Source organism: Mycteria americana, chromosome 6 (genome assembly GCF_035582795.1).
Source record: "Mycteria americana isolate JAX WOST 10 ecotype Jacksonville Zoo and Gardens chromosome 6, USCA_MyAme_1.0, whole genome shotgun sequence".
NCBI lineage: Eukaryota > Metazoa > Chordata > Aves > Ciconiiformes > Ciconiidae > Mycteria > Mycteria americana.
Genome location: NC_134370.1, coordinates 61,154,606 through 61,181,188, shown reverse-complemented (window position 1 = coordinate 61,181,188; position 26,583 = coordinate 61,154,606). Strand labels below are relative to the sequence as shown.

The window sequence follows — 26,583 nt, the reverse complement described above, 5'->3', positions numbered from 1 at the left end:
TTGCTGCAGGTGTGGGTGCGGTGTAAATATTTGTTAAAATCCACTGGACCCCAAAAGGCCGTGAAAAGGAGCCCTCTTGTGACTGCTGCAGCTCCGACACTGAGATAGTTTGGGAAGTTTCAATTTCTTCATATGCCCATAAAGAGAGACTTCTAAAATAATCTCTCAAAATTAGATTTTGTGAAAAAAGGAGAACACCATAGTACATCTCTTATTTTGAAGGCATGAAAAGAGTCCTAAAGATCTTGCACTATCTTTATAAGTCTGCAGGACACCTTTGGTTAAAAAAACATATTACGAAATCGTATTTCTCAGTCAGCTAAAATAGTTAGGGAGGAAAAAAGTGTTTTGTGGTCTAACCATGGGTCCCATGACGCTTCACCTGACTAAGTAGCTACTTCAGGAATCAATCCACAAGTGCCAGATTTGAAAATGAGATCGGATATATTTATTCATTCAACCATAACACATGAGCAATCGAATCCCGGAATGTCTTCCTGCTAACCGGGCTCCTTGCTGATGGCCAGGTCTCTCTCATGATAGGAACTGTGAAATAGCAATTTGCTAATTAATCCTCCTTTTCTTTTTTTTTTTTTTTTTGGGGGGGGCAGGGGGGAAGTTGCCCAAATTCTGTAAACAGGTTGTTTACTACTGAATAGTGGGGAAAATGGTTACACGTGTGGGTCTGTGGGGGAAGAGCCATTAGCTGCCAGCAGCCATCTGGACCTGGTACAGGCGGATTGATGGGTCTAACCTAACTTAATTCTGGCAGTATGGGCCTTTTTGTTCTCTCTTTAATTCAGCAGCGATTTTTTTAGCCTTTCAGAGTACAGAAGTTAGGGGATTGGCTTTTTTTCTTTTCCTGTTGTTGTTTTTTAGACTTTATTTCATAATGAGTGGGATGTTTCCCCTTCTTTTTTTAATGCCGCATGCTGGATCCTTGGAGAGGAACCAAGCTTACTCATTCTTTCTTCCAGACAAATAGAAACAAATATTTAGTTTTAAAAGAAATAGAAAGAAAAATCCCTTTAAAGCTCATGTATCTTTTTGATCCTGGAGCTGAACTGAGCTGTTTATATAATTTCCTCAGCCTGAATTGTAGAATGGACACAATTGAAAACATACTTAGAACAGCTAGAAAAAAAATGAACTCCAAAGGCCAGAAGACCTGGCTGCCTTTGAGCTTTCGTCATGCATGCCTAGGGCTAAGCTCTGCCTGCGGGCCAGGACCGTGCAACACAGAGAGCCGAAGGGGAGATGCTGCTATTTCTGGGCAATTCTGTCTCCTTCTGCACAACAGCCTGAGCACCGCCGCTGCTCCTTCTCTGGTGGGATGCCACCACGCCTGGGGGCAGCGTGGGGTGCCTGGGGCTGGAGGGGGGGTCTGCCCCCCGCGACGCTTGCCTGGTGAAGGCAGCGGGCTTGGGCGTACGGGCTGCAAGTGCTGCAGGTCTCGTCATGCCAGGATGAAAGGGGAGCTCAGCCTGCATCCTTGCAGGACCCATTTTGCAATGGCTGTGCCGTATTACACCGGTCTAAGACAGAGCTGGTTTGTAATGTTGGGAAATGGGAGGGATAATGCAATTTAGCAAGCGCACACCCTGCCTCTACCCAGCTTTTCCTCTAAGCACACGGTGGCTCTGATCCCTCTGTTTGCTCTCATTTGTAGGTACCTATTTGTTCGCCTGCAAGCCCACAAAGCTCGGAAAGGACACAGTTACTGCTCTCAGCAAGGCTGTGAACGTATTAAAATCATGGCGCATATGTACCCAGGGGACTCCTGGAGCTGTGACCCAAACCCCTTCCTGGAGAGGCCAGCAGCTGCCCAGCGCCCCGTGTCCCAGCACCCGGCTGGGCTGTGCAGGGCGTGTGGGGCCCCGCAGGTACCCGCTGCCTGAAACAGCACCTGAGGTTATGCAGCCTATGTGCATCCACATGAGGTCAATTCGTTGTCACACACATAAGGAAAAGATGTAGGGAATTCCCACCCATGAATCTGCCCAGCATCATGTAACTCGTATAGAGGGAAGGGTTTTGCTCTGAATTTCTGCAGCTTTTTGTACTATGCTTCAAAGATAGCCTCAAAGATATTGCCCAACTGGAAGCATGTGAATGCGCATTCATGGCACCTTTTTTCCCCATTTCTTTCTCTTAAAGAAGAAAAAGAGGACTCTTGAGAGGGCTCAGATTGGATTAGCTTTGAATTCCAAATTCGTTGGATGCCATTCATTGAATGCCATTGCTGCTGAATTTGAAACTGGGAAGTAATTCTGGTTAATAGGAATAACTGGAAAATTAGAGCCAGGTTCTCTTCTCATTTACTGTAAATTCACCCCACTCTAAATCTTGTAGAACTGTTTCAGCCTCATACAAATCTGCACTTGAGTTTATAGCCAGGCAAAATATATGAAATTCATATTCAACGTTTAAACTTACTTAGTGGCAGAGTGACCATCAGAGGTCCCTTCCAACCAGCATTGCCACAACCCTTTGATAAATGGTGTCTTAAAAACGAGCACGCACTTGTGCACCAAGATCACAGTTTGAAAAAAGAATTCTTAAAATTTTGCAATCATATATATGGTCATTGGTACCTGGTGTCATTTTGTTGATGAAAACCAGTTAGCAAGCCCGTTTTTAAGTTTCTGTCTCTGGTGTAATTGCAGCTTGCTATCACTAGCACACCCTCAGTCAAGTATATAAGGGTCCAGATCCAGTCTCTCAGCAGGGTGGACGTACAAAACCACTTGACATCCGCATTCATTAAGGTATGTTGTGTTTTATCGCATTTGAAATGGTGATTAAACAGGGGAAACTTTATCTCCAAGGAAAGTTACTGCAAAATCTTGCTGAGCCTTGGTGGAAGGAAATGGGAAGTTCCCCTGGAAGAGGCAAGTGCATTGTTCTCCCCTGCAGTTAGCTCCGTTAAAGTCACTGAGAGTTCGTATTCTATTCAGATGAGGATCTGAGCCCTTGGGGAAAAAAGGCCTTTTATCACCTCAGAAGAAGAGTTAACACCAGCACTCTAGTGTAGAGGAAGGGGAAAAAAAAGCACACCAGAAGTCACTGTTTACAAAGGATGTAGGGAAAAAAAACAAGTTTGTTTTTCTGATTTTCTCTGCTGGCATTGCACTAAAAGATAAAAATAACTGTATTTCACTACTGAAGGGGTTTGGAGCTCTCAGGTTGTCCCTGCACATGCCTTGTATGTCTGTCTAATGGTGAAGGGTGACTGAAATCATGCTTGCAAGGACACTGTCCAGGCTTACATGCCTGTGTGCTGCTGAATTATAATTAATGCTAACAAATGCCAAGCAAAGCTGGTACAGCATCCTTAAGGAGTCTGAGCAGCCAAGATTTCTTGCCACGTGCACTGGCTGCATCATCAAAAATTTCTTCAAAACCATTAGCAAGCAGGTGTTATTGGAGGCAGCATCCTCACCTGCAGTGAAGTGCAGAGACCTGCGTGTGTGCAGCATAGACAGGCATAGTCAGCAAGGTTTGGAAAACCAGGGGTATCCTCAAAGCTTCTTGGCCTTTTCCAAAGCTTTAATTCCAACTGTTGGTTTTCAAAAGAAGTTTTATTTCAGACACATGTACTCCTAGCTGAAGTACAAGGCTGGGCTAGGCAAATGATAAAGATTAATGTCTAAAGGAGGATTCTTACCCTAAATCTTAAAAGTTGCAGGAAATTTGGAAATAAAGAAGTGAAGCAGAGGAGCCCCCACTACTGAGACACATGTTTTGTTCTTGTTTTGCTGAATGAAATGCAAAAGTCAGAAATATTTTAAATTTATAATCCAAGCTGCCCCAAGGACTGAGGGAACTGGGTGCAGCGGTGCCCTGCTCCAGCTCCCGTCGGGCTGCACGAGCCCTTGTGCTGACTCCTTGGCGGGTCTGCAGCATGTGGACAGGGGCAAGACACACAGCAAGGCTGTTTCTTTTGCCAGCAGCTCATGTTTAGGTCGATTTGCAGTGGTGGTTGCTCTCTGCTCCGTGTGCATCCAGACTTTGACACAATTCCCAGGCTTAGGAGTGTGAGACAGCCAGCACCGGGCAAAAGATTTAGTCTGTCTTTGCTCCTCCTCGCTCCCCTCTGCCCACCCGTGGCCCAGACATTCATGTTTCCCTTACCCTTGACCCCCTATTGCATTCAGCATCCTCCGACATCTTGCAGAAGCCACTTTTTAACACTTGGCTCCCTCATTAAGTCTGGCCCTATATTCCCCGGAGCCATTCACATGTCTCAAATTGAGGGGATGTAGCTGAGCTCCCTGGTGCCTGCAGGCTTTGGACGACTACGTGGATTACAGTGGCGTGGTTGTGTATCCTGGGCTCAGCTTTCTGACAGCCTGACCTTGGTATGCTGTTGCTCTCCTTGGTGGAGGTCGTGTCCTCCCAGGCTGGGCTGCCCACAGGATGATGGGGAGATGCAGCAGTGCTGGGCACCTCAGAGAGCCTTTGCCTTTCTAAGAGCAAATATCCTGAGATATGTATGGCACATCCTGAGAGGTGTAACCTGGGGAAGGAGCCTTTGCTGTAGGAAAGGAGGAGAGTAGGAGCCACTTGTGCTACAACTTCTTTGAGGCACTGGGGCAGCCCTACAAAGAAGGAATATTTTGGTTTTGTTATTTACATTTCCAGGGAAAACAAAAAAAGTCCATGTGTCGCCTCTATTCCCCCTTCTGCTGTCTCAGCACCTCTCCCTTGCTCTGTGGTCAAATCTGCTTTGCCAAGTGACAGTAATTTCCCCCACATGGAAAGAAACTGTATTAAGACTGAACTAAGCAGTTTACTCCCAGGATTCTCAGCTTCCCAAATGTATCTTCCTAATACACAAAAGATACCGATGACCTCATTTCTCATGTTTTTGTACCCCATTGAGAACTAAGGGTTTTGCTTCCTCCTGCCACTGACCATCTATCAGTGATGTCACTTCGTCTGTACTAATTATACATTTAAAATTATAGGGTGTACACCCTTGATATTTTCCTTGCTTGTAACTCCCTTATGGAAAAGCAGGATCAGAGTCTGAAGCTCCCCAGCCTGCCTCCATAAAACCTACCTCTGTTTTTTGTTGCAGATAAATGACACGGTTTTCCTGTTCAATAGCCGTGGGATATTCTTTGTGGTGCTAGATGCATGTTCAGGAGCAGTCGTGAGCAGGCGGCACTTTGACACAGTTATCGGTGAAAACGCTGCCAGTGCAATAACTGATTATGTTCAAACATTTATAAAAGAGAGGTAAGCAAACTGCTGAGAGCCCAGTTCATGTAGCAACCCATGGCTGACAGGCAAAGAAAGGAAAATGACCTACTTCCATAACCAAACCTGTGCTCTGAAGAAATCTGGCACAGATTAAATGTGTACAAATCCCAAATATCACCCAGATGATAAGAGAAGCAGCAGCTCTCTCCCAGGATTGCACAGATTAGAGCAGACAGACATAGGTTTTCTGGAAAACTGGCAATTCCTTCTAAATTAACCATTCATTTTCCAGCATGGAGTAGATAAGGTCCTTGCAATGACATTTGCAATCCTGCGCACCTATCCCGGTGTCCAGCAATTTCCTGGCAGCCAATGATTCAGCTTTCCATTTCTGAAACGAGTTGGTTTCTGTTTACTCTTACTGGTTGTTTTTGCCTCTTGTGACAGATAAAAATCATAGGTGTGCCAGATTTTCCAATAGGACTTTTCTTGGGTGAGCCAATGAATAGACCTGCCTGCCTGCAGGCTCTGTTACCTTGCATGTGTCCTGGCAATGGTCTGGATCATCTCTGTTTGTGTCTGTCCCACATTCCTTGTGGTTTTATGTGTCGCCACATAAACATGTAACAACAGAGATTTATAGATAAATTCTCGGCTGCTGGCAGAAGAGGTCAAATAACCAGAAAACAGACTTTCAGTCCAAGACATTTCTGAGCAGTTCATGACCAAAGATTTGAACATTCCTGAGTTATTACATCTGTATTTATGCACATGAGTATGTACATGTATCAAACGTGCATGAAGTGACATATATCCATAGGATGCCTGTACATTCGGTTTGATTTTCTGGTAGGATGTGTATTTTGCAAGTCAAGGCATTCAGCTAAATGCAACCAGTTGTGCCTGTAATTCGTTGCAGGTACAATTCACTGGTGGCTGAAAGCACATCTGTGAGGACCAAAGCCGGACTGAAGCTTGATTGAAAATCAGACCCAGGATATAGATGGTTTCAGAGTCTCAGGACCGCACAGCAACTGAATTTCTTCTGCAGCTGAGTGTCCCTCTCCCATAAGGGATGCACTCGCAAACAGTCATTTGTGCTTGTTTTGATTCCGTGTGAAGCACGGGTTTAATTTAGGAACATTTAAACAGAGGCTTAAACTTAGGAAAGCTTACGTGTGATTGAAATCAAAGGGATTTAAGCATGTTCTTAAAGTTAAGCAAGCTCTTAAGTACTTTTCTGAATTGGAGCTTAAAGGTCTTGCAGATTCTTAATGAAGTAATATTTTGCAATCATGCCATAATTACTGCCCTTCTTTTCAGATCACTTGTTCTCGTGTGCTCTAGAGATATTGCAGACGTGGTGGGGAGCTCCGAAATGTCTGTTTTTACCAGGCTCGGTTCAGCAAAGCCTATTGCCTTCCAGAAGGAAGGTAAATGTATTTATTCTACCATGTTTCTTTTGCTTAAGAATTACTGCTGTGTTTCCCTACTAAAAATGTGCACATGCTTATATAGTGCTTATCAGTGTATTTCCTACCACAATATGCCAGTGTAAGCTAGTAAAAACCTCTTGGCTTAGGGATGCTGAGAAGTAGGAGAGTTGTTTTGGGGCTTTGACCCTACTTCACCAGTGAGAAGCTGCATGCTGCAAATTTTTCATCCTAAAGGGAGATTGTTTTTCTAACCAAAAAAACCCAGAATCATTTGATAAAGATTCCATCTCTAAAATTCAACTGCTTTGCAAGGAAAAACAATCACAAACTGAAAGGCTGATGAAAAAGAAAATAGCCTGAATAGCTATTTGTTTTTTTGGATGGAATGAAATCACCACTTTTGGAAAGTTCTTATTACAGTTTTACCTTGGATTGCTGCGAGAAATCCATTGGTATCATTGGTCCAGGAAATCCATGCTGGGTTTCCTGCTGGAAAACTGGGGGCTATTGAGTCCAGGTTTGGATGAATCATTTGAGTGATAAGGAAATCAAGGAAACAACCAGCCAGCTTGATTCAGATTTCATTTGCAGTCTCTCAAGCAGAGATCAGATGGAGAATTGGCTGTATTTCCAGCTTCTTTTTTTTCTTGGGCGTTTGGGGATTTTTTTTCCATACTGCTTTACTGAAATTTATATCAATTTCTGATTCAAGTTTCAAAGCTCATTGCTATGACCATTCCAGGGGAGGACAGCATAGTCTTTACAGCAGAGACAGTGATTTCACTTCAGTGCCTGTTTGATTCCCGAGAAGCTGTTTTTTCTTTCATCCTTTTAAAAGCAAAAATTTGAGGGTTTCTTTTTTGTTTTTGTCCTGAAATGTCATTGCTTCATTCTTTCATCAAAGCCCTGAATACTTTTGAAAGGAATTTTTTGATTAAAAAGCAATCTTTTTTGTTTGTTTTGTCAAACTTTGTTCCCTGAACCACCTGTGCCGCTCGCTCGGGTGCAGCACTTCCAGGCCGTTTTGGGAGCTCGGTTCAGCCTCCAGCCCCGACTGCTCCTGGGGCACAAAAAGCAACAAGCAGGGCCACCCCCATCCTGGGGACATGCCGTTGGTGGCCATCTCCTTCCCCTGCCACTTCAGTGGGATGCTGGTGTCTGGCGGTGGGACTAAGCCGCAGCTGGCCGTTCACGTGCCGCCCCTATTTCTCTCGGGCAAGGTGTTCACCCACATGTCTGCCCTGATTTCCAGTCTGGGTAATTATGTTCTGCTTCATGAGCTTTCTCCCGCTGATTCAGGTATGTGCAGTATTTGACTTCACAGCTCCAAAAGTGATCGCACGCGGGACTGGTGCGTGCCGGGGGGGCTGCGTTTCGGGGCAGGCTGGAGCATTTCTCCCAAGTGCATATTGCTTCTGCCAGGGACAATGCAAAAAAAAAAAAAACCCCAATCCCCTTGACCCCAGCGGGATCAGGATTTAGGATCTTGTTGCCTGGTTTTTCAAAACCTTATTTAAATTAGAAGTGTTTACAGGAATAGTCTTGATCCAACCAGCTGCAAATAGCCTTGGGAGTCTTTGCAATGAAAAGCATAATATAAACACAAGACATTATTATTAAAATGGAAGAATACATAATGCCTTTGTACTTTGTGGCAGCAGAGTACCAGAGCAGAGTCAACATGGGGAATAGTTTAGGCATAACAGGAAGAAACTGATGTAAACTAATAAAAGAAGGATTCAAAGTGCCTAACAATTTTCATGTAGTCAAATATGAAAAAGTACCAATGCTTAAAAATAAACAGTAAAACAATATTCCTGCTAACTGACATCTGGGAACCTATCTTAGCTTATTGAAATATCTGCAGATTTGGGATGCAGTGAGGTTATGGCTTCAGCGAGGCTCATTCTCTCTTTCATCACCCTTTTTCTCTCCTAAATGTTCTGTTATTTTAATCCAAGGAAAAAAAGAGGGGCTAAGAAGTTTCTGTGCCGTGTGGAGGGAGTCCATGCTGTGGTGCTAATAAGTGAACCGACCCATCCAGAGGGTCACTCTCTTTGTGTCTGTTTTTCAGGGAGTTTTGCCATGCTTGGCTATAAAGGACAAGCCAAACCCTCCTGGATTAAAGTCCTTAATCATGCTGGTTATCAGAAAGCTGCTTCTCTACAGCATTACGTTCCCTTGAAGCTGAAAGAATATCAATGTCCAGCTAATGCTGACGAGTCGCTAAAATTCGCTTCTCCTCAGAACCACTCGGAGCACATCTCTGCAGAGCCCACAGCGCCCTGGGATTAGCATCGCCCGCGCAACACCAGCCAGGCAAAGCCCACCGCTGTCACCAAACCTGCTCTTGTTTTTACAGGATTGTACCAAACCGATGGTGTTCGCTTGTATATTTTATAACTAATAAATATATTCTCATCTTACCCGCTGTGGTAGAGCTTTATTTTTCAAGCAGTGCCTCACAAAGCAGGATAGGAAAAAGCCTGTGGGCTGCCCTTCCCAAGGAGAAATGTTTCAAAATATCCCTGACTTGGTATCAAAAGGTAAGTTTCAAAGGCAAAAGCCTGCTCTCCGGCATCACAGGGACTGGAAATGAAATTTGGCGTGGAAACTTTAGCAACGTCCAGGGAAACAGATGAACTTCAGCAGAGGTAGGGGATTTTCCCTTCAGTCCTGTTTTCCCTTCATTAATGTCTGCTTTTAAAAAACCTAAGTGTCCATCTGCCATGGCATCTTAGGTGAACTCAGTAACTTCTGCTTGCGTCAATGGGTAAGCATGCAGTGATCTTACAAAAATACCTTCTAATCGAACTGAATATATAGGGGACAACAAGGAGTTATAAATGTGTTTCTGCCTCTAGCTAATGACTGGTGAAATGATGTTTGTCCAACTGATGTGAACATTTAATTAAAGACCTACAGGAATAAAACTCAGGATAAAGTATGCGCTGTGTTGGGTAAAGTCTTGCGTTCCTTTCAGACAATGCTTGTATTGACTTTCTGCTCCCATTGAGGACTGAAATACTGCCAGTATTAGTGGCTAATTCTCTTTGATTTTTTGTTTATGCTGCTGCTTTTTGAAGTAAAGACGAAAATAGAGCTTTGTATGCAAACTGAGAAACAACTGATGACCTCACTGACTACAGTGTAAGCACAAAGTTACCCTGAAATGATGATATACTCATTTTGGTTTGAACGTGATGTTAGTTGGTGACAGCAGGGAAGAGGTGGGTGATGTGACTCTCCATGTCTTTGTCACACAGGTCACACAAACAGGTAGGTGACGGCTTTGTTACTAGTGTCCCGTCGTTTCCTTGAAATTCTCAGAAATGGCCAAACAAGTTGCTACCGGGAAAGGTTAGTGTTTTGTTGGCCAGACTTTTGCTCCCTGGTGAGTTAGTCGCTCTGGCATCCGTGCACCGGCCAGCTGATACCGTGCCTCTGAGTGGGGACTGAACTCCTCTGTCTGCCTCTGTCAGACACATACCGCCCAGCGGTCCTTGGACATGGGGTGAGAAAACACCCGAAAGGTTTACAGGCAGAAGAGGAGACTGTGGCTCCATCCCCACACCAGGTAGGAGGGGTGGGAGCCAGCTTTGGCCAGGGGAGAGGTCCTGGCTTGCTAGGAAGCGTGAAGAAATCACTGATGCTGCTCAGTAAAGGTAAGATAAAGAGTGATGCACAGGACATCGTGGGCCTGAGCTGGCCCCTGCAGGGAGCAGTGGAGACTGATGTTCTCGGTGGAGATGTGCAGTGGTACAAGAGCCTGAGTGGCTGGGACTGACCCTCCGAGGAGCTCCCTGAAGTCCTTTTGAACTCCTATTAGTACCTAATTGTTATGATTTCTGTGGCCACGCAGGGGAAGAAAAGCAAGATATTTTAGGCTTGTGAGCGTAAGTCCAACATTGGAACAAGTACTTACAGAGCAAGCTTTTAGCTTCTTGGAGATTTATTTGATAATCTGTGACAGGTCCAGACCTGGATCCCAATAAAACTTTGCAGAGCTCTAACCCCAGGCTGAGACTAAACAATTGGCAAAGGAAGAGCCTGGTGAAGGAAGGAGAGGAATGTAAGTAAACCTCTGAAAAATCTCTATTCCTCCTCCCGCCCCAGAAGGAGAGCTAATGGCAAATGTCCTGGAGAGGAAGGCGTGGAGCCGCGGCAAGCCAGATGCAAACAGTAAAGTACCACAAAAACAAAAAGAAAAATATTTACATCCTGATGCAGTTATTTGGGTAGTTAAAAGCAGCAGTTTGAAAAGGATTCAGGATGCTGTGGTCCTCTTCAGCCACTGCACACACTTTTCTTACCTTGGGATGGAAAAAAGGCTTCAAAACCAGGAACGCTCTGCAGCGGGTACAGTTCCTCCGTGGACCCTTGGGACATTCAGGATGATGTTTTCAAAGGCTACTGCTAACTCGGCATGCACCAGAAGTCTGTGTGTGTGAAGCTGCAGGGGTAAGTGTCGCGTGGGCGTTGCATTTGTGGAAAGCTGTCGTATTCCTCCCGGGGATTTCCTGAGCAGGAGGATCTCCGCCCGCACGCCGGAGTCCACATGGACTGTGCATGTCCACGTGGACCTGCGGCTAATCCAAGCATGTACAGTACACCTAATACATTCAGGATGTTCGGCCGTCCTGGTTATCCCCAGAGCATTTCTGCAGTGGGAACACGGTAGCTCTGGCGCTCCCTGAAAGCATTAGCTTGGCTATACACTGAGTTACTGTCGGCAGGCACAGCAAAGTCAGTGCACCCTGAGCCTCCAAAAATGGGGTTCAGCTTCTCACCACTTTGATGCTTTGAAAACTTCATGCAGTGGATGAGGGTTTAATTCAGTGGAATGCTGAGCACTTCAAAAGCATGTGAAACTCGAGTCAGTCAGCCTCGGATGGGCGGAGTGATATGAATTGCAAATGATTTTGTTTTAGCTGGGCCAAAAATTGCTTCCTTTCCTTTCCAAGGTCTGTAAGCCTCTGCAAAAAAAGAAGTTAATTCTGAAAAAAAGCATAGCTTTAAAATAACTCTTTTTTTCCCTTTTATTTCCGTCTCAAAATAGTTTGCCGATATTACAACAAATTTGCAAACACTTCAGTTTCCTTTAATTTATTCATTGTAAAAATTTCCTCTAACTCCTGCTCCTTGTTCAGAATCTGTTTTTATGAACATCAGGAAACGAGGAACTTGCAGTGATGTTTATATACGGAATACGTGAGCAGAAGCTTCTTCCTTGTAGGGAAAGATATTAGATAAATTTATAAGAAACCAAGGTTCATTGGGAAAAAAGTCAGAGTGCTGCTTTTGACTCCAGTATCGATTTCACTGAGGAGTAAAGTCTGTTCCTGAGTTTAATCGTCCTCTACTTGCCAGTAGAAAAGAGCAGCTAATGGCTGGGTGGCAAGCACAAGATCAAGACGAAGAGCAGAGGCAGCTACGCTGCTGTCATGCTCTGGACTGGGAAAGCATTTTCATTAGCCATCCCTAGAAATGTGTTTGTTTATTTGTAAGGCCGTGTGAAGGCTTGAGCTGTGCTTGTGGCTGGGTGTGCAAATGCTCCCCCTGCACAGGAACGTCACTGTAGCAAGAGCTGGCATGTCCTCGGGTCAGAAAGGCAAATGTGCTCCTCAAATCCATCTTCCCAGCTGGGGCTAAAATGCAAAATTCCCCGAGTGGGGTGAGAGGACAGCCGCTGCCATGCAACATCAGCAAGAAGGTAGCAGAGACGCTAATTAAACAGCTCCTCCCTTTCTCAGGAATCAGCTTCCAAATCGATGTTGGCTTCTTTGCATATGAATGAGGAAACATGCAGCAAGGCTTCAGACCTAGCCATCAAGCCACTAAAACCTCAGCATCAGCTGTGGCAGTGGGACAGTCCAGGTCTGGCCACCTGAAGCACGAGAGGTGCACCACGGCCCTGGCACTGACCCATCAGAGTCTCCTGGAGCATCTCGGCTTGCAGAGATGGTCCCTGGGCAACACAGATTTTACTCACAGGTCCTCTAAAGTACCTGTGCAAACTACTGTCTGCTGACAGTTCACTCTCCGCCAGGCTAAAAGGCACCTTCTCCCTGTGAGCTTTTCCTTCTCTTCTCTGGGGATGGCTCCGGATCCCTGCTTTGCCCCCACACAGTTCTGTGGCCTCTCTTGCTGGGCAGTAGCAGCAGTAGCAGCTGTCAGGTTGTGGGCAGGTTCTTTGCTCCTGTTTGACACCTTTTTCAGGGGAGATCAGGTAGCTGCTGCTTTTCTCCTGTCCTTGTCATGTTTATAATGGATGGTTAATGCTCCCATTATGCCCCGCTTGACATACCAGAAAGGAGCCTCATCTTCAGCAGATGTTGAAGGTACATCCTCCAAAGAGTGTCAAGCCAGTCTTAAAAAGCACTTTAAAATACCCAAAATCGGGAGTTACATTTTTAGAATCTTGGTGCCAGGCTTGGGTGGTTGGCCCAGAGTCGTGCAAGGTGGTGAGTCGAGGTCGGAGCCTGGCGTGTCTTTCTGAATAGCTGGCTGTGCCGCTCCGGAGAGCTCTGCTCTCCTGCCTGGGATTTGGGGGTGTTTGCATGACCCCACTGCGATGCTTGTGACAATCCAGCTTCCTCAGAGCATTTCTTTGCTGTTTTGCTCTCGTGGTTGTCTGCTCTGTGTTGCCTCCAGCATTAAAACCGCAGGGAGGGCAGTGGATTGGGATTCCTGTCTACGCAGTGTGCTTTCTAGTACAGTATTGCTGCTGACACCTGCGGTAGCAGCCAGCTGAGGACTAATGGTTTCCTACATCTACTTTTAGCATTGTCTGCTGCTATTGTTCACTTTTTGGAAAGATCCAGCAGCTGGGAATCATTTCAGAAAGTCTTCCTTGCCAGACCCAGGGATATGAGTCCCACTTGCCATTGCCAGGCAGCTTTTAATGGCTAGATGAAAAAGCTTTTCTCACCCAAGAGAGGAGTCACAGATGGTATTTGAGAAACGTTGGAGATGACAGACTTAGGAGGACACTTGTATGGCCCTTACTTTCTCAGAGTGCCCGAAGCTGCAGGGAGATTTGTTGACATTGCTGGTTACGTCAGAGCGGAACCCAGCCACGTGGCGCCTGTTCAAGTGAGATGGAGTGTATTGCTGTATCCCCACGCGGCGCTCAGTGCTGAGCTAATGAAACGGCTGGCTGGCAGGAGATAACTGCTCCCGAGTCTTCTCCAGCAGCAGACATCAATGAAAAGAGTCACCATCTCTTCCTCCTCTTACTTAACGTATTTAACAGTAAAATCAAACATGTCACTGTTTGTGTCTAATATTTGGGAAAGATGCTTAATTGAGAGCCTTTGAAGGAAAATTCCTGAGATTATCCTCCGAGCAGCATTTTTCCGGCGGTGTGTTAGTCAGAGCTGAATCAGAGGAGTCGTATCCTCTTGGCCCTGTCGGCTCTCAGCCTTTCCAACCCGAGTGCCAGTTAATACTAACACTGCAATGAACTCGGGCTTGCTGCAAGCCGAATCAAACACCCTACCTCAGTCACAAAATAAGCAGGATATTCTTTGGACTGTGGCAGATCAGACACTACAAAAACATTGGAGCCCTGGCACACAGTTGATGCCTCCAAAAATGACATGACTTTCCAGTGTCTGATTGCTTGTTTTGATCTCTGCTGATGAAGGTGGAGGTAATCGGGGAAGCAGTCCCTGGTGAGCAACCGGGGATATAATAGCAGAAGCCATTTTGCACAACCTGATGGTAAGTACTGTGCGGTTCTTGGCTCTAAAGAAAGCAACGGCTATGGAATTTCTTACACTAATTTCCTACCAGTTTGCTATGCGTTACTGTCAGAAACAAGATCATGAGCTGGATGGAGCAGAGATGCTCCTCTGAGTTTTTAATGAGCCAGAGCAAAGAAATTTCTTTGCTACCTATGAAGCAACCGGAGAGCAAATGCATGCCATCACTGCCAAAAATTCAGTCCCTTCTTTTTATTTCAGCGAACTCTTGTATCATCTGATTGTATTTTATGACCAATGCTTTACCAGTTGGAATCTGGCTTTATGCAACACTAACATACAGCTGTGTCCATGCTATAAGAAACACTGTTTATCTGTAATGACCATCCTGTTGTATTACCACTTGTTTAGTTTTTCCTCTATCGTTAAAGCGCAATCTAGTGATTGGGTTTGCAGATTAGGCTGTGTAATAATCGCTAATAAATCTTGACATTTTAATGGTGACTGCTGTACTTTGGGTGTACGTCTAATAATATTCCTTTAAAAGAGCCCTGGCTTATCAAACGTTGATGGTTAATGCTGTTAAAATGTCAGACATGTGCAGCCTGGTTCTGGCACAAATTCCATGGCGACAGTATAGCTCTCTGATAACATGTATCATTCAAAGTTATAGCATTACTAAGTGCATTCCTCTTTTCTACTGTTTTGTAACAACATTTCAGCACCTGATAGACTGTACCGAGCCCCGAGTCTATGCTGTTTCCAGAGCTCAGGGCTGTCAAATATACTATACCAAAACAAGCAAACATTTTTCTGCTAGAATGTTTCCTGACAAATCTGGTTCTAATGCTATTTTTAATACATTCATTGGATTACATGTGGTTTGAACGTATTGTTGCGCTTCGAGCTATATCACCTTTATGAAAAGTACAAACATGTGTTTTGCATATATACACTGTAAAATTTGCTCCAGACTAAATCCTGGCTTCTTGCATATCTTTTTCTCGTGTTTTTTGCTTGGTTTATATTAACAAGTGGCATAAAAAATAACATGTGTTTTTTTCCCTAAAGAAATTGGGGCACCCTGGAGTTTTTTTCAATCGCTTTTTTTGCGTCTAAACTGTGCGATGCATATGTTTATCCTATTTCATCATTGTGATGTGACATGACAGCTACAAATAAATTTCTTCGATATTCCTCAGATACTGGCTTACATGAGAAAACCTAATGGCTCCAAGGACTACATGTGAATTTTAAGCAGTACCTTATGAATACAGAGCATTGACACTTACAGAAGTGGGTGTCCTTGCCTCAGTGTGAAAATGCATGTCAATAAATTGTCATGAGCACAAGGCAGAGCTGCAGAATCAATCACTGGAGAGAATCACATTAGTTCTAACTTTGACTTTCATGACACTGCTTGTTTGTTTTTGCTGGGGGTTGGCTACTGAAGAAACGAAAACAACATTAGGTAGACCGGTTTCAAAAGCAGCTCTTGGTTTTGCAAGAAAACTCTGGGCTGGCACATTAAATAGACAATGTTTTCTTGGATCTGAAATCTAAAAGACTGCATGCTTCAGACTGGAAGTGTGAGTACGGTTTATCTTGGGGGTGCACAAAACACCATTGCTAAAAATGTGTGGGTAGTACGCGGGGAGAGAGGTGCCATTGAAAGGTTAGTTCATGAAAATTTGTCACTCTGAAAACGCCTTCTCTGTTGTGTTTCATTATTTTCTTGCACATGTGAATATTCAGCCCTAGAGAGCCTTGACAGTGGATGTGTTTTTACTGCATTCCTAAGGCGTTTTTGGTTACATCTGGTGGTTGCTTTCTGAGTGTCTATTTGGATTCCCAAGTGGGTTTATCCTAAACCAAACAAAGGGTGAGGAGCTGCCCTTGGTTTCTTGCTCTGTTCGGGCTGGTCCCGAAGCAGCGTGAAGGTGTTCTCAGCCATAGAGCTGAATAGGAATGGATGTGGGCTGGTATAAAGCTGGATATAACCTTTATTGTGCAGTGAATGGTTTTTGCATGAGCTGGGGGGAAAAAAAATGACATTTGCTTGATACTCTTTCTTCACAGGTATCCATCCACAGAATTAAAAATCCTGAAGAATGGCTCTACCTACCTCCAAGTATCTGGCCAAAAACTTCGTTTTTCTTCTGTTTGTAATCTCTTCTGTAAGCACAGGTAAGTTTTCCTGCCATGGGGAAAAAGGGCATTGTTTGTAACACTGTTTTTAAATAAAGACATTGCTGGTTTAGATTGAGCAGCTTTTCACTCTTCTTCGTATAAGAGTCGTCAAGGTCAGAGTGAGAAAACTCAGGAGCAAAGCAGTTCTCTGATATGCCAGTACTCCTGATCAAGGGCAGCCGGAGTGGCAAAGGCTGAAATTTCTGAGCAGGTGAAAGTAGCCTCTGGAATCCCTCAGATTCTGCCACACGTTCTTAAAACAAACCCAAATCCAACAAACTGCCACAAAGAAATAACAAAAGAAACCTCAGGTCCTAATGGCTGTGGCGGTGGGAGGTGAAGTCAAGCATTTTGCTGCATTGCCCAAGCCCAGATGTGGAGAGCAAAAAGCTATGGGGTGGGTCATCCCTGCCCCTTGGGTTTTGTCTGTTCCAAGCAGCCCTTTTCCTGAGTGGTTAGGGACAGGGGAAAAGGGAAGCTGGATATACATATTCTAAATAGAGCTAATTTGAAAGTTTGTATTTGTTTAAAACAAAGAGACCATATGTCTTGCCCCAAACGCTGCAGCTGCATGAAGCAACCCTTCACTGCCATGCTCAGGCCCTTTTGGTCAAGGAGCAAAACATTCAGTTAATTCCTTGTGCTGGGTAGAAGTTGCACTCTTATTTAAAAAATCACAACGAGAGTAATAGTCCAAGCTGGCAAAGTAGCTGGACCAGCTGGCAGAAGATGCTCAGCCCTCTGGTGTCCTTGGCACAGCGGATGCGGGTGTTGTGCACGGCTGCTGCTCTCTGGTACTAATTGGTTAATGAAATTGGGAATATGGGTCCTTTGTTCTGAATTGTGTTGGCTTTTGCTGGTTGTCATCCCAATCATCAGCGTAAATTCCTCTTGATTTCCCCTTAGGCATCACAGTCTACCTCTCTGTTTCTAAATAATGAAATTGGGGGGCACAAGTCATCATTTGAGACTGCAGGAAGCTCTTTTGGCCACTAGCATAGCCAAGTAAATGGAAAAATGAACAACTTTTTATCCTGTCCACTTAATCTAGTTGATAATTATACCTCTACATTTGAATCGATTCTTTTGGTTTTAATTAGCTTCTCATCATGAGCAAATTTTTCTATTATCCTTTTTCCTATGGGAATAACAGCTCATTTTTTTAATTTGTTGTCAGCGTATATTACAGTTATATTTGAACATCTATTTACAATGCAAGTCCCATTTCCTGCCTGAAATATTTATCTTTTCCAACTCTTATTAATTCTGTGTGTCTTCTGGTAGGAACCCAGAAACTCCTCCTTATTTTCCTCAATTATTGTAAATTGGAAAAAGTGCCTCTGACATTACTGATATGCTTCCCAGTTTTCAGCTGGCACAAGTGATATCAAAATCAGGCCCTGGATGTTTATCAGTATTTGACTTGCTACCTGCTAGATTTGATCACTTCATGTATATGGAAAAAGTTTGCAGAGAGCCAAGGCATATGTTGCCCACATGAAATGTCCCTTGCTTACCTTGAATAGTTGGTTTTTAATGGGTCTCTGGTGACATTAAGGCAGTGGCTGGTCCAATTCTATTGTCTTAAGACATGAAGCTGGTGGAGGAATCTGAGAGGAAGCTGAATGCAGACGGACAGATTTTGTTTCTGTTGCTGTGGAACGCCAGATGTCCCTCAAGTTTCACAGTGGCAGCACACGACAACTCGCTGCCAACTACACCAGCACCAGGACGTGTTTCCTTGCATGAATTCACATCGTTGCCCTGTCCATTAACTGAGTGCATTAGTATCTATGGGGCAAAAACTAAGTGCCAGAGACATAACCCTGCTGAAGTCAAGGTGTTTATTCCATGTCTATTATCATTGACTTGTGGATCCTGTAGTTTTCCTATGGTGTTTTTGTTTTAAAGGACAAAAATTGGAGAGCTGGTGAGAACTCCCAACCCTTTCTGATGGCAAAGGGCTCATTGTTCAAGCTTCCACTGACCTCAGCTTCCTAGGATTAGAAAGGTTTCTACCCTCAGAAAACATGCATCACACATGGGACTCTTGCACTCGCGGTTTTGTTCATTAGAGTAAGATGTGAGGCTCACATATCGAGTGAGATTATATCAGGGAAATATTTTATCTTAAGTAAATGCTTACAACATGAGACTCTTGGATTTGGTATGAAAGCCATTTAGACTAACATGTCATGGCAGTCTGTAATCAAATTTGTGCGTGGAGACTGATGATGTGTGAACCCAAAGCTAATATTTATTGCTTCTGCCTGGAAAAGCTCACAAACCCAGAGAGTCTCTCTTGTGAGATTCCTGTTGCTCTCTATTACTGGGTGGACTGGTAATTCCTCGGTGCTTGGTGTTTTCCTGTTAGTTTGAGCACTTGTATTTTCCATCTCCAGTGAAAACACAGTATGCAAACATATTTTAATGTCTTTACATTAAACAAAGCTTTTCAAACCTCGCAGGTATTTTGGGGGCATTTTTAAACATAGTAGTTGTTTTATCCTTTCATCAACATCTTCCCTGGGCTTGTGAAAGGCTCTGCGTCTGGATGGTATGAACGGAGCTGAATGTCACTGCAAGAAGGGCTCAGTTACAGCCTTTTCTCGGGTAGTTTTCTGGAAACTGCACCCCTCGCAAGGGTCTTTTGCATCGGGTAGCGGGTTTTACCATGTTTCCAGAAAATAGAAAACCATACAACTTAAGCTGTTGTTTGTTTTCTTTTGTTTGTGACCCACATGTACTCTGCTGCACTGAGATATTGCTGTGTTCCAGGGAGTCAGCAAAGGGGGGTACCGAGAATGATACTGTAAAGATGCCCAGATATGAAGCTTTCTGTCTTGCACAGAACAAACAGTAATTGTCTTCCCTCTCCATCTCTACCCAGCAGAAGCAGATGTCGCATGCCCTGATAAGGATCCTGAGTTAGAAAACTGGAACCCAGGCCACAACGAAGAAAACCACATTGAAATCCGTAATGGCAGGAAGCTCCTTCTCTCTTCTTCTGCGACTGTCCACTCTATCCACATCACTGATGGAGGTAAAACGTGCTCGTAGCAAGGCTGGGTGAAGTGTGCTTTCCACTGTGGCTATTTAAATCACTCTGTCTCATGCTGGGAGAGCTTTCTGCTTCTTGCTGAGAACTGGGTGGCTACTGGACAAACACAGCTTTAATTCAGTACAAGGGTGGGTGGTAGCTGAGATGTTATCGCTTCTTTAGCCATTACAATCAACCTACTTGCTGTCCTTTCTGGAGAATTTACAAAAGCAGCTCAGTATACTCATTAGTTCTACTTCTGTGATTTGCTTCAAAAACATCTTTTTACTGAATCGTTGTCCCGATAACATCATACTGCAATAGCAGTGTTCTCAGGGTCTCAGAACAGGGCAGATACATGTGTGCCTCTGTCTCTAAGGACAGAGTCATAGTGTTGCTGGTGGCTGCTAGCCTGAATAGCTTTTATTAATCTTAACTGAATTTCTGTCTCAGTTTTGAATGAGTCCTCTTCCATGCAAATCTTAATTGCAATCTTCAAGAATTGGACTGAATAAAAAACATGTAATGTCTTTAAGATTTGTATTGAGAGCTGTTTTGGGGAAGATGGGCAGAATCTTCAAAAATTGAGAAGAGTGCCCAGCATTGGGTTTAGCACAATGATATCACAACCTCTGATGAGCTGCTGTCTGTTAAAGCAAGTCTCATAACCTTCTCTACTTAGGAAAATTGGTCATTAAAGACGACGTGCAGCCTATCATTTTGCGTACTAGACATATACTCATTGAAAATGATGGAGAGTTACATATCGGCAGTGAGACGTGCCCTTACCAAAGCAATGTGGTTATCATCTTATATGGCCGGTACGTATGCATGATAAAATATTATCTTAGAACTTTCTAGGATCTCTCTTCCACAACAGGGAACAAAAATATTCCTTAAAATTACATTTTGTCAGATATACTTACCATCAGTGCTCTGTGGAAAGTTCAGCAGCTTTTTAAACAATTTAAATGGCCTGTAAAAAATTGACGCAGTTTTGGTTCTGGTTTCCAAATTCTCCTGTGAGATGAACACTGGGGTATTTGGGCATGCCAGAAAATCAGCATGCACCTTGCCACCGCTCAAGCTGATTTTCCAGAATAGGCTTAAAACCCGAGGAGTTCTTTTATTCTGAAAATTCTCCTCCCTAAACATCCTTTCTTTCTGCATGAGAGTGGTGAGCCAAAGGATAATACATTTATGTCTTGCAGATTGCTGCAGGATCTCTTAGAATTTCAAGGATGCCAAACTCATATTTAACAACCACTAGACCTCCTAGCTCCTGGTTAGCGTCCTAACTTCCTCCAGAATTTAAAAACACAAACGTGTCATTCAGTTTGGGCTTCAGGCCTCCTCTGGCCTGGTTATAATGAATATAACATGTATAATCTGCATTCCAGATTGCTGCTGGTCTTCAGTAGTTGCTAGTAGTATTTAAAAAAAATTATTTTCTGTGCAATGTGGGCAGTTGCTGATTCTTAGAGTAGTTGAAAGAAATGCATCGCAAATCATGACACTTCTCTCCTTGGGCCATAGCAGAACAAGGTGGGAGGCTCCTTGGCTGTCAGATACAAACCCAAAACTGGTTCTTTTCCTCCTTCCTGCTGCAGAGCGGATGACAGCAGCCAGCCGAATCCCTACTTTGGGCAGAAGTATCTTGGAGTAAGTAAGGGTGGCACTCTTGAGATCCACGGAAAGAAAAAGCTGTCCTGGACTTTCTTAAACAAAACTCTTCATCCTGGTGGCATGGAAGAAGGTGGATATTACTTTGAAAGGAGCTGGGGCCATCGGGGGGTCATTGTCCATGTTATTGACCCAAAGACGGGAGCAGTTGTCCATTCAGATCGGTAAGTGACTTTTCAACTGTCTAGATGTGAGGATCTTTGGGAACAGGTTGGGGACAGCATCTCGGCAAGCTCAGAAACACACATTTTAGCCTCTTGTTCAAATGGGTGTTATTGCATGTATATACAATTCTTTCTAGATCAGTAATCTCCAAACCAAAGAGTGAGTAGTGTTACTACCTTGCTATTCTGTCAACTAGAGTTTAATCAGTTTGGCTTAACAGAAACCCCTAATATACCCTGTTAGACAAGTGCTTTTGCAACGGGATAATATCATTACTGTAAACAATACAAAAGAGTGATTTCTTTATAGAACTTGCTTTTCAGCACATAAAGTTGCGATGCTCACTGAAGTAAATGCTTTTGGGTGTTTTTATCACTTTAGGTTTGATACCTACAGAGCAAAAGAGGAAAGCATACGTCTTGCCCAGTATTTGGGCAGAGTTGCGAATGGCATGATCCTGTCGGTTGCAGTGAACGATGAAGGATCTAGAAACTTGGACGACTCAGCCAGGAAAGCAATGACCAAACTGGGCAGCAAGCATTTCCTCCACCTTGGGTTTAGGTATGTGCCAGTCCTGCCAGCTCTCCCAGCACAGAGTCTTTATTATGCTCCTGAGATGTCCAAATAATTCCACTCTCTCAAAGGCACAAAGTTCTTTCACATGGAAAAAAAAAAGAGGGAAACTTCTTGATGTGAAGTTTTAGCAGTTAATTAGATAGTTTAAGATGCAGTTAGTGTCTATATTGGATATTTTTATTAGCAGATTGAGGAATAGCGTATGATTCACATTAAAAAAGATGTTTTTCCAAGATATTGTTCCCACAAGTTACTTATTCCAATTTATTTTCAAGCCATCCCCCAAAGATTTAAGAAGCATTTCTACATGCACGCAGTGGATTGGATGGGCTGAACATTAAGGAGGGTAGAATAATAGCCATACAACCCTGGCTAAATACATATACATACATACAGCATATTCTTCAGCTTGTCCAATACATATTCGGGGACTTGTGCAACACAGCAATTTAGCACGCATGAATTTATGCTGCGGACTGTAAATACTTCTGTGGCCAATACAGTGTCTATTTTGGCACACACTGTTGAGAATATTTGCTGTTTACCCAACCATAGCTATTATATTTTTTGTGTTTATCTGAATTTATGAAGGCTTTTTTTTTTAAGAGGCACTAAAAGAGTCACTGCAGAACATGAAAAAAAAATCTGCCTTGTAGGGAGAAGTGATTCAATACCGCAATCTGTGGGAACAGACAAATATCACCTGGGCACGTGCAGATGGAATAAGATTTGGGATGGTTGATGAAGAGGTTGTGTCAAATATTACAGGGGTGCCTGTGCACCAGATAATGCATTTCAAATAATCAAGCAAGCCTGCAGAAGTAGTCTCCAAAACCAGTCTATCTCCATCAGTGCAATGCTTGCTCTCAAATACCCAGAACCCATATTAAAGCCCAGTAGCCTGCTGGGTTTCTTCTCAAAGACTGGAATTAGGGAAACAGAAAAAGATTTTTGAACATTATACTTTTTTTTCCAATTGTGCAACAGGAAGAAATTGATGGGTTTCGCATATGTTTATAAAAGTAAATTGCACTTGATGTTTTTAGGCTGCTGTGGTGTTTTAATGCTAGTTTCTCACTTCTTTGCCATAAATGCTTATAATGGAAATACCATAGAAATTCATCCATGGAAGTGTGACTTTCAACATTGCCATTGTTTGCAGTCAAAAAGCTAATCCTTGCCACGCTGTTACCTGAAATACCACAATATTTCCTCCTATAAATAATAGGGACATTGTGCGTACCATCATGTGGTAGTAGTTGGTAAATATTGTCTCCCGCCAGCATACTGGTATGTGGAAAAACATCTGCATCTTGGTGCATTATTTAAAAGACTGTATTTTTAGGAGTGTTCTCAGTGTTTAAGTTCATCAACTTTCAGCAAAAACATTGTCTGGATGGCAGCTGGGACCAGATTTACAAAGGCAGTTAGATGGCAGAGTGGAAGGCAGGCAGCTTTGTCAGAGTATCCAACCTTTTCTCCTGATGCAAATTGAACTTCCACTTCACTTTAGCATAACAAGATTTAGACGTATTGATTTACATTTGAGACACACCTGTAACTATGAATAAGGATGTGTATACCTGACAGGTGCTTTTCAGAATTTTTTGGAAGATCTTAAAAAAAATGTTCAGGATGAGAAAATTACACACATGTGCAGGATGAGAAAATTACACACACATGTACATACTTTAACCTGTATGGCAAAGGAAGGCTCTGACAGAGGAGAGCGGATGGATTTTCCTTTCTAACATGCCCATGTACGTGCTCTCACCACTCACTGCCCGGCACCTGGGGTCTGCTGGCTGGTCCTGCTGCATCCTGGTTGTCAGTTCTTCTCAGCTCCCTGCCAAGGGCTGGGGCTGACCATGGGCATCACTGAGACAGTAACAGTGTAAGCCCCAGGCAGTAATTTGGCTTAGGAAATTTCTGTTTCACATTTTGTGAGGTGCCACTTGAGTCAGGCTATTCAGCCGTAGACTGGGTTGTTTTCTGACGGGGGTGGTGGCGGGGGTTATATGGACAAATGCCTGTCGATCTCCAGTTGCTCCATATTCAAGCAGATGATGGTAAAGTTGTGCAACTCCCCCTTGCTGTAGCAGAGCCGATGAGCAATGCTGATTTATCCAAAAATGTTTCTGTGCTCCTGGCATCTGTTTCAGTTGCCTCTTTGCTGAGTCCAGAACATTAGGAATGAAAGGAAAATCTTGCATTCCTCCTCTATTGTTGTCCTTTTGAAAAGTGAGTTTAATCTTTAAGTGTGAGATTTTTTTTTTCCTTTTTTTTTCCTTTTTAAATTAAAAGAAAGCCTTTCTGCACTTGATGACATAGTTGTTCTCTTTGGAATCCCACCCAAATATCACTGGTTTGGCTCTGAACTTACTGGTCCCTTGATTTCATACAGCCTAAACAGATTGCATGTGTCCTCATGTGTCAGGGTTGAATGACTTTAAAACTATTTTTAGTGATAAAATAACTGGGAGAAACAAGTATTTTAACATATGAAATGGGGCCAAACCTTGAGTTGCAGAACTAGATAGCTTCTTATTCTTTAGATTATTTTTGGGCCGTCATCTTTTTTGTCATTTGTTTTGAATTTGGTGACCAAAAAAAAAAAATCTATCTTGCCTGCTGAGTGATAAAGTGTCCTTCCTGCCCCCATCCCCCTTCTCTCCCTGGATGGAGATCACAGCCCGGCAGTGCCTTCAGCACTTGGCGCCCAGGCAAGTTTTCCAGCAGCAGCATCTGGCTCGCTGGCAGGCTCCCGAGGCAGTTGTGCTGGCAGCTTCCGCTGAGCCCGTCCTGTGCTCGGGCTGAGGACATGCCGCTGGGACTGCCTCCCCTTGAGGAGCCGTGTCCGGTGCGTGCGTGGGGCCTCGGCACGGCGTGGGGTGCACCGGTGCTCCCCGGAGCCTGCCCCTGCCAACCCCAGAGCCCGGGGCTGCGAATCCCAGCAAAGCCCAGCTCATGCCAGTGGTGATTTGTGCGTGTTTTAGTGGCTGTCTGTCAATGTCTATATATGTTTTCTTCTGAACTTCCAGAGTGGTTTATAACTTCGCTTACACCAGCAGGTGGCAAATGTAAGGTGACCTGCAAGACTCAAGGCTGAATCCTGATGCAATTGAAATCACTGGGTATTTATACCTATAGAGACATGATTTAATCTATGGGACTGTTTGTCAGGGTGAGGGGTCAGGGTGACAGTCTCCCTACCACCCTAAAAGCATATTTGTTATTCTGTTAGTCATTAAGAGCAGATATGCCTGAACTTCTTCTATTTTGAAGATAAAACTCCCTCCTGACCCCCACTAATTGGGTTCACCTCCAAGGTTGGGAGGCACTTTAGTCTCTGTCTCCATTGCTTACTCATCCATGTGGTCATTCTCCAGTGTTGCTGATAGCTATTGAGCCTACTCAACCAATAACCATCAGGCAGTAATGAACTTAATTCTGATATAGGATCGGATTTGAACAGACAGTTCGGACTCATGAACCTTTATCCCTATTCAATGTTCAAAATAAGGAAACGAGATATCCAGAGACTATCTAGGTATTTTTTGTTGCCCTTTACCAGCCAGTCTGTCTATTAGAAATTCTCATGGGTCATTCCAAAGACAATTGTGACATACAAGATTTCAGTATGAGCTAAATTCATTTAAGCAGAAGTGGCTTTTTTTCCCGTATTCTTTACTGTGCGTGCACACACACACACACACACACCCCCCCCAAAAGAAAGATTTTCAGGCTCCGCAGGGAGATACCCATGTCCTATGGGTCTGTCACACACAAGCCTCTTTAAACACTCATTTAAGAGAGAAACACACTTGTTATAGGAGTGTATTAAGCAGGGATTTGTCTTTGAACTTCCTTCTCTTTAGATATATTTACTGAAGAAATATAGAGTGTTAAGATATTTTTAATTTTAACCAAGCTGCCTGTCACACTAATCGGACTGTTTTGAATGTGGTGCCCCTGAGAAATGCAAGAACATTAGGCTATAAAAAATATGCATGACATACATGACATAACTTGATCATTCCTCATTTTCATTTTCCAGGCACCCATGGAGTTTTATTACCATTAAAGGAAATCCCTCCTCTTCTGTTGAAGATCACATTGAATATCAAGGTAATTCATGCACAAAATGCTGGCTTGACATTATCTCTGGAAAGTATTGGAATTATGAGATTAATTTGGTCAATGGTGTTTTCACTTGACACGGCATTACATCGAAGCTGGGAGCAACTGATGGTTAGACATATTTAATTGAATGCTCTCTGTATATATTGCCCTTCCCATTAATGCAGCTGAAGCAGCTGAATGGGGTATAACCTAGGCTATTCAAACCCTGAGATAAAAGGTGCACCAACGTAAATCCATGTAACTCTGTTGAGCTCAGACACTGCCTGTCTTAGACACAAAGCTATGGAACAAACCCAGTTCATACCAGCTGAAAATTTAATCAGTGTATCCTGTATTGGTAGCCTCAAATACTCCTGCAAAACCATTTTCTTGCAAGCTGAAGACTTTTGAGTCTGTGTCTTTTCATGACATTTTCAAGAGCAGCTAACAACATGGC

At 43.6% G+C, this 26,583-nt stretch overlaps 2 protein-coding genes across 7 annotated transcripts in view; both read left to right on the top strand.

The window, feature by feature from the left end:
- The window catches only part of LOC142411761 (cell surface hyaluronidase CEMIP2-like), a 58,404-nt gene extending 49,334 nt beyond the window's left edge, over positions 1-9,070 (top strand). For 2 of the 4 annotated variants that reach the window (XM_075506184.1, XM_075506186.1), the window contains 5 exons: positions 1,670-1,883; positions 2,667-2,768; positions 5,084-5,244; positions 6,532-6,641; positions 8,689-9,070. In XM_075506184.1, coding sequence (XP_075362299.1) covers positions 1,670-1,883; positions 2,667-2,768; positions 5,084-5,244; positions 6,532-6,641; positions 8,689-8,939 — 838 coding nt within the window. In that variant the 3' untranslated portion in view covers positions 8,940-9,070. The other 2 variants (XM_075506185.1, XM_075506187.1) reach the window with 2 other exon arrangements.
- The window catches only part of CEMIP (cell migration inducing hyaluronidase 1), a 119,559-nt gene that overhangs the window by 46,094 nt on the left and 46,882 nt on the right, over positions 1-26,583 (top strand). Inside the window, exons 1-7 of one of the 3 annotated variants that reach the window (XM_075506189.1) lie at positions 9,197-14,369; positions 16,430-16,537; positions 19,431-19,583; positions 20,263-20,401; positions 21,191-21,427; positions 21,810-21,989; positions 26,062-26,132. In XM_075506189.1, coding sequence (XP_075362304.1) covers positions 16,462-16,537; positions 19,431-19,583; positions 20,263-20,401; positions 21,191-21,427; positions 21,810-21,989; positions 26,062-26,132 — 856 coding nt within the window. In that variant the 5' untranslated portion in view covers positions 9,197-14,369; positions 16,430-16,461. Of the gene's footprint in view, positions 1-9,196; positions 14,370-16,429; positions 16,538-19,430; positions 19,584-20,262; positions 20,402-21,190; positions 21,428-21,809; positions 21,990-26,061; positions 26,133-26,583 lie in introns of those variants that run through there. The other 2 variants (XM_075506188.1, XM_075506190.1) reach the window with 2 other exon arrangements.